Below are 7,756 nucleotides of genomic sequence, written 5' to 3' on the forward strand. Positions count from 1 at the left end.
TTGACTGTTAAAAACAACAAATTAAACTATGAAGATGAAAAACAATGATTTAAGAATATTGCAAAATTGCTTAAATAAATAACACATGTTCTATTATATGTAATGAAAGAAGTTTAACTTGTCTCAAAACATAATTTAGAAAAATTAAATGTATATAATAATATAGTATTTCTGAATATGTGTCAAAACATAATGTAAAGATAACAAATATACAGTAAAATTATTACGACACGTGCAACGCACGTGCACCTGCCTAGTTAAATAAAAAACACAAAACATTAAAAAACAAAAAAAAAAAAATCATTTCCTTTGTGTAAGACCAAATAAAATACATAAATCCAGAAACTCATCTTCCTTATTTGACGACTTACAAATCTCCTCCTTCTTCTTCACAAACCCGCCAAGAAATTCTACACACCAAAATTACCAATACATACCAAACATTCACCATGGAACCAGAAAACAATGATATGGTGGTTTACGAGGGTGGAGAACACAATGAAGTACGTTTTAACCGTTTATTTTTGCTTTTAGATCGTTTTTTTTTGTTGGGAAAAAAGATTCGACGATACCAAAAATCGGTCTGCAAATACCAATTTTTATTACTAAAGTTGGTAACCACATTCCGATTATTTTAGTAAAAATCGGTATTTAGAAACCGATTTTTGTAGTAAAAATCGGCATGACAACACCGATTTGTTTTTGTATTATCAGTATTGTCATGCCGACTTGTTCTAGAAAAATCGGTTTTGAAGTACCGATTTTATTATCTGTGTTTTTTTTAGACCGTTTTCTCATACTTTCGTGCAGCAACTGGAGGATTATTCAAATTAATTATCTAACGAATAAATATTTGAGACACGGAAAGCTCAACTCGATTGGGTTAAAGGAGTTGATAGACGCCACCGAATGGTGATAAACATTTTCGTTTCAAATATTTACAAAATATCAATTAACCAAATATATAATGTATTATTTAAAAAAATCCGAACAATATCGGTATCCGAAAACCGATTTTGTACTCAATAATCGACATTAGAACGCCGATTTTGACTTGTAAAGTCGACGATGTGTCGCTGATTTGGTTAACAAAAATCGGCATTATGACGCCGATTTTCGTGTACAAAATCGGTCTAGTAAACCGATTTAGGAAACCAACGAAAAAAAAAACCAATTTCAATATCAATTTTTTTCCAAAATCGGCCAAATCCTTGCAACCCAACAAGAAATAAGCATAGATTTATGTTCATTCATACATATTTATCAAGAATCAATGTTCGATTAATGTTTTCGAATTTACAAATAAAAATTTAGTAAAAAGGACATCGATGCTCGATTGATGTTTTCGAATTTACAAACAAAAGTTTAGTAAAAATGACTTACTTGTTGGTGGTGGTGCAGTGGTGGTAATGGTGCGGTGGGTGGATCGCTGGTCATCGCCGGTCATCGTCGCGGCTGTCTAGCGGCGGCAGTCGTGATGTTTCTTTTTGTTTTGTTTTTTTTTTTTTTTTTGGTCTTGAACAAATTAGAAATAGGATTTATTTGTATTTGAGTATTATTTGTGGATAAGGGTATATTTGTAATCTTTGGTCTTGATGTAATAAAATTAGATTAATTTACGGGCTTATGTGGTTTTGAACTAGTAAAAAAATGGGCTTGCATATAACCACCGCCTTTAGTTATTGCTTTTCTTACCCACTCTTGGGGCTTTTGAGTAATAAATTGTAATAAGGCTTTTCTATCCGTTTTTATTCATGATCTTTTATGGGTACTCTTTTCCTTGTGTTAGGCCCACAAGGTTTTTAACAAGACCTCCTTTGCGTTTTCATTAGTATTTAATGGAATAAAAATATTTTAGCCAAAAAAATAATTAAAAAAAAAAGAAAAAATTAAAAAGAAAGAAGATTATCATGCTAAAGATATTTAATCGGTAAATATCTACGCTTTTATGATTGGGTCTTGAGATTCACTTTTTGCTAATGAAATTCATTTTTGTATTCTCATACCTAAATATTATATATTCTTAATGAATTTGAATATTTTTTGGGTAATGAATGAATAGGCATATCGAACGATATATGTGCACTGGCCTCTAGTAAACCTGGTATTGAATTTGATTTCAGTTGTTTTGGGTAAGCATGACTTTCAGGTACCTGTATTTGCTACTAAATTTTGTTAAACTAACCGTAGAAATGAGTTATGGGTCATAGTCATCACTGTAAATTAGCTACATGATATATGACCTTTTCTTCACTCCAAAACTTCTATTACAAAATAAAAAAATATGTGAAATTTAGAGTTACATATATTTTGTTTGCTGTTGACTTAGAGGTGGCAAGCAAACCAATAAGAAACCAAAAAAATAAAAAATAAATAAATAAATAAGTAAAAAGGATCTTTGGGTAGAGAATATGCCATCTATATAGTATGCAGACTTCGTCGACACCAATTAGTCTATACTGCGTAATTTTCTTGGAATCCTCCATTCTCTCTCTCTCTCTCTCTCTCTCTCTCTCTCTCTCTCTCTCTCTCTCTCTCTCTCTCTCTCTCTCTCTCTCTCTCTCTCTCTCTCTCTCTCTCTCTCTCTCTCTCTCTCTCTCTCTCTCTCTCCCACACACACACAGACTCATGGAGAGATTAGCATTTTTGGTTGGTGTTATAGGTATTTGCAGAGCACATGTCAAGTTTTTGCATGCGCCTTAAAGCTTAATTTCCATACATTTACACATACTAACGTTTATAAGTTAAAAGCTATGTTTATGTATTTCAGGGAACATAATCTCAGTTTTTATGTTTGTTTCCCCAGGGTAAGTGTAAGCTAATTAAGTGTATATATAGGATATGTATATAATTTAAGAAAAGAATAAAATGAAGTTACATGAAAAGATGGAATATTAACGTGCAGGATGACATTTGTGAGGATAGTGAAGAAGAAATCGACAGAGGAGTTTGAGAGTATTCCTTACATTTGTACATTGCTAAGTTCATGTCTATGGACATACTACGGAATCACAAAGCCTGGAAGTTTTCTTGTAGCAACTGTCAATGGTTTTGGTGTCCTCGTTCAGATCATTTTTGTCGTCTTGTTTCTCGTCTTTGCCCCTCCCCCCAAAAGGGTAATAATTATTGGTGATCATATTAATTATAATTTATTGTTTCTTCGATCGATCGATCCATGGATGGATGGATCTCTTATTTGAAATTAATTGATAAATAAATTAATGAAAGCAGGCAAAGACAGCAGTACTAGTTGGAATAGTGAATATTGGGTTATTAGGAGGAGGAATAACAGTATGTAAATGCTTAGTGTTGGATGAGGAATTGAGGATTGATATAATTGGGTTGATGTGCTCTGCCCTTAATATTGTCATGTATGCTTCTCCTCTTTCTGCCATGGTACGTATTTTAATAATAATATATATGTTTATTTATAAATAGTCTAGTATATGTTGTTATATGAGGCATGTGTTGTTAATAAGTGCAAGTTAAGCAATTACGCGTTGACGTGGGATATGTAATGTAAACAGAAAAGGATGGTGAGGAGAAAGAGTGTTGAGTATATGCCATTCCTTGTCTCATTTTCCCTTTTCTTGAATGGAGGGATTTGGACTTTCTATGCCGTGCTTGTGCAAGATTGGTTTCTTGGAGTAAGTCTTTTCTTTCTTTCTTTTTTAACTATAATATATATAATAACTAAACTATGTATATGAATATGATGTTTAATTAATTGCACATATAAATATATACACTTGATTTCTTCAAAGTTTTACTATGCCAATAAATCCTATTAATTTTTATGGGTAATACCAAATGCGCCCATGACAAGGGCACTTAATTAAAGGAAGGATATCCAACTTTATTGTCTTTTAAATAAATCCAGTCCATTCAAACTTATTTGCAAATAAGGAAAATCCTTTTATATATACCAAAATTACCCCCAATTCATTGAGACCCAATTCAACTCCAATTTCATGATTTACACCCCAATTTAGCCCAATTTCATCGATTAACCAATTTTAACCATAATTTCAATTTTGACCCGCCACCACAGGAGACCGCCGGCCGCCGCCGTTGACCGGCGTTGACTTTTTTTTTTTATTTGAAAAACTTTTCTTTTTCCTGAAATTTTTTTCCAGCCGGTCAACCGCCGTTGACCGCCGGTCTCCGGCGTTGACGTTTTTTTTTTTTTTTTAAATTTATTTTTTCTTAAAAAAATATTTTAATCAATATTACTGTCTTGGCTGCTCAATTACTGTCTCCGGCAGTTATTTAACTGTCGGAGACAGTGATTTAACTGTTAATTGACTTTTTTTTTTCTTCAAAAATATTTTAATTAATATTACTGTATTCGTTGCTAAATTACTGTCTCCAGCAGTTATTTAACTGTTGGAGACAGTAATTTAACCGTTAGTTGACTTTTTTATTCTTTAAAAAAATATTTTTAATTAATATTACTATATTCGTTGCTAAATTACTAACTCCAGCAGTTACTTAACTCTCGGTGACAGTAATTTAACTGTTAATTGAAAAAATAAAAGTCAACGCCGGAGACCGGCGGTCAACGGTGGTTGACCGGCCGGAAAAAAATTTCAGGAAAAACATTTCAGAAAAAAAATTATTTTCCAAAAAAAAAAGTTTTGGGGGTTAATGTGATTGTTTAAATCTGGGGTCAGTGTATAATATTAAGGAAGTTATAGCATAATGGGTGGAATTGATAAGAATTATATTACTAAGGATATTTTAGACTAAAGACATGGGGATGAATTTAATTGAGAGACTGTTTTTTTTTTTTTTGGACCAAAAAATGTATTTAAGTCCCATGTGATGGTACTCAATTAAGTTTGACTTTTTTTTTTTTTTTTTTTTTTTCTGAATCTCAAAATATAGTTTTTTTTTGAAATATCGTTAATTAATATAATGTGAGGAAAATATAAGGCTTAGTCGACCTATATATATATATTGGAAAAGGATTTGGTACTCGTGGTTCAATTACAAACAACGATAAGATTATCCGTTAAAAAAAAAGTACAAAAAGCGATAACTTAACAATTTACATGATTATTGTGTGTCGAATGCGTCTTTATGAAAATATTAATTAGGGTAAATTCCACTTTACCCCCTTGTACTCTGCCCAAGAACCACTTTACCCCCTCGTACTCTTAATTTCGTCGATTTACCCCCTTGTACTTGTACAAATTCCCAATACAACCCTTTTCGTCAACTTTTTTCGATTTTGACTCTGACGCCATTTGGTCAAGAGTCAAAATATTGACGTAAATATTGAATTTTTTCGATTTTGACTCTCGAGATTAGAAAAGAGAAAGTTTCACACATTCATATATTTTTTTCTTTGCACCGGGTGGAATCGATCAATTTTTGGGTCTTGATTTTTACTAAGTTAGGGGCTCAATTTGGGGATATCTTGGAAGGGGAAGTGGTGGGAGAAGAAGAAATGACAATATTGATGGAGGAGAAACGACGCGTTATAGGCAATGGCAATTTTGTAATTTACTGAGTTGACCAAACGGCGTTAGAGTCAAAATTGTCAAAAGTTGAAGGAAATGGCTCTATTGGAAAATTGTACACGTACAAGGGAGTAAATTGATGAAATTGAGAGTACGAGGGGGTAAAGTGATTTTCAGGCAGAGTACGAGGGGGTAAAGTGGAATTTACCCTATTAATTAAAATGGCAACATTAACATTTTAGTTAGTAATATATTTTTTTTGTCAGTAATTAATTTATGTGCTGCACCATTATATTGTTCGTCTTCGTCCCTATATATTTATTTGTATTTCCATCAATTTTTGTATAAAAAGCACGTGTGCGGCAGGCAGGGCAGGCACACGTTGAGTTAATTAGTTTGTAATGGATCTGCTGCATGCATTAATTGGCAGGTACCAAATGCAATTGGATTAATGCTGGGAACACTGCAGCTCATCCTTTATTTCATTTATAAATACTTGTTATCATCCAAAACTACTAATTGCGGATGCCACAAAGACCCCCTTCTTCAACCCCACGCAACCTGTTGAGCATTAATATAAGCTGTTGCACAAATTATTACCAAAAACAGAAAAAGAAAAGCCTTTTATTCAACTTCTAATTGGTACATTCTTTCATTTTTAGTATTTTATTAATTAAAATTTAAAACTAAATCTGTCTGTGTATGTATATATGTGTTTTTATTTTCACTTTGCCACCTCGAAATTTTGAATTTTTGCACTTTCCCCCATAGATTAAAAAAAGAGATTAATTGCCCCTTCAAAATTTTGCTCCAGTTCTACTTTGCCCCAAATTACAATTTTATTAACTGGAATTGCCATGAATCCATCCAATTGAATGGCATTTGCGTCATTTAAATGACATCACCGTAATAACTCCTAACTTAAGAAGAAATTGAAAATCCTCACAACCTTGGGACCATAATATAGGCACAATTCATTTTGAGAGGAAAAAACTCATAATTGTTATTTTCAGAAATGGGTAATCATAAATGTTAATTTTGTTTTTTTAGAAATGAGTTTTATTTTTCATCTATTAGAAAATATAAGGATTCGGATGGAAATAATGAAATAACACAAATGTCCTTGAAATGGACAGATAAATGGCAATTCTAGTTAAAAATACGGTGGAAACTGTGTGATACGGACTAAATTGTCCTCATGGGGTTTCCTAATCATTTATTGGGCCGTGGATTGAGTTTTCACTTGTATTTGGCCCAAAGTCATATCAGGCCCAAGAAGAGGAGTTAGGGCAAGTTTGCTTATTTCTTACCCATCAAGTATCCTCACTTATAAATAAGGGGGTTACTCTCAACTTATCATTCCCATGCTCTCTCTTACATATCACACTCGATTATCTCTTGATAAAAACTGACTTGATCGTCGAAGCTTCTACGCCGGGAAACCATTCCCGGCGTTGCAGGTACCACTCCGGCGGAATCCCCGACGAGCTATCATCCAAAATATCTTCCAAGGATCCCACATCATCGTCTCGACCATTTAGGAGCAAATCAAGTGGCGCCGTCTGTGGGAATGGATCTCGAGCTAAGACGTGAGACGATTTGAATTTTTGGATCTTCTCCATGAGGTTGGAGATAATGAGCTGCAGGATCGAGGAGGAAGAACAGTTCACTGTATTTCTTGGGGAGTTTTTTAACGGGAAGCCAAGAAAGGGGCTCAAATCTTGTACTTGGAATCCAGATCTGATGAATCGATGAAGTACAAAGAGGAAAATCTGGAAATAAATATCTTCGTAATGGCTGAACTCGACCGAAATCTAAAGAGAGAAAACTAAAAAGCAAGTGTCTTTGTTTTATCCATCACGAGAGTAATGAAGTTCAAGGGCTAAAGAAAGCCCTTTTGGATATCGAAGCTGAAAAGGAAGATGTGCTACTCCAGTACCAACAATGTCTTGTAAGGCTTTGTAAAATCGAGGGAGAGATAAATGTGTTAGAGTAGGTGACCAACAAGCCAACTTGTGGCTGTGGTCTTTCGTATTTATTATTGTAATAAGCGAACCTTTATTCGTATTAATGATAAAACATCTTGGCATTCTATATCTTTGTCCCTTTGTCACAAGCATAGATATAGTCCTTACAGTTATTACAAGTACCAGTAATTGATCGTTAGGATCGTGAGATATTTACTCAAGTATTATAACTGTTAAACGTGTTCCTAGTCGAAGGGTTACGCCACTAATGAGGATATCGGCCTTTCCCATTAAGACTAGCACTTAGTGTATGTGTACTGCATC

At 33.5% G+C, this 7,756-nt stretch overlaps 1 protein-coding gene across 2 annotated transcripts; it reads left to right on the forward strand.

Moving 5' to 3' along the window:
• The first annotated feature begins 2,341 nt into the window (after window positions 1-2,341).
• Window positions 2,342-6,268, forward strand: LOC105958220 (bidirectional sugar transporter SWEET17). 2 transcript variants are annotated; one of them, XM_012982222.2, is made up of 6 exons: window positions 2,342-2,662; window positions 2,771-2,807; window positions 2,906-3,116; window positions 3,232-3,396; window positions 3,528-3,647; window positions 5,896-6,268. In XM_012982222.2, exons 1-6 carry the CDS (start codon window positions 2,428-2,430, stop codon window positions 6,031-6,033), a joined length of 906 nt encoding a protein of 301 aa, XP_012837676.2. In that variant the 5' UTR covers window positions 2,342-2,427; the 3' UTR covers window positions 6,034-6,268. The 2 variants fall into 2 exon arrangements, with proteins under 2 accessions (XP_012837676.2, XP_088671038.1); XM_088814912.1 differs by lacking the exon at window positions 2,342-2,662 and having other exon boundaries at window positions 2,689-2,807.
• Window positions 6,269-7,756: the final 1,488 nt, after the last annotated feature.

Source organism: Erythranthe guttata, chromosome 2 (genome assembly GCF_056151865.1).
Source record: "Erythranthe guttata isolate IM_541 chromosome 2, IM_541, whole genome shotgun sequence".
In the NCBI taxonomy this organism is placed as follows: domain Eukaryota; kingdom Viridiplantae; phylum Streptophyta; class Magnoliopsida; order Lamiales; family Phrymaceae; genus Erythranthe; species Erythranthe guttata.

Coding starts and splice junctions, on each gene's coding strand:
- LOC105958220 (XM_012982222.2), top strand. CDS start 2,428: ATGCAGACTTCGTCGACACCAATTAGTCTATACTGCGTAATTTTCTTG. Junction 2,808..2,905: donor TTTATGTTTGTTTCCCCAGG/GTAAGTGTAAGC, acceptor ATTAACGTGCAG/GATGACATTTGTGAGGATAG. Junction 3,397..3,527: donor CTTCTCCTCTTTCTGCCATG/GTACGTATTTTA, acceptor TAATGTAAACAG/AAAAGGATGGTGAGGAGAAA.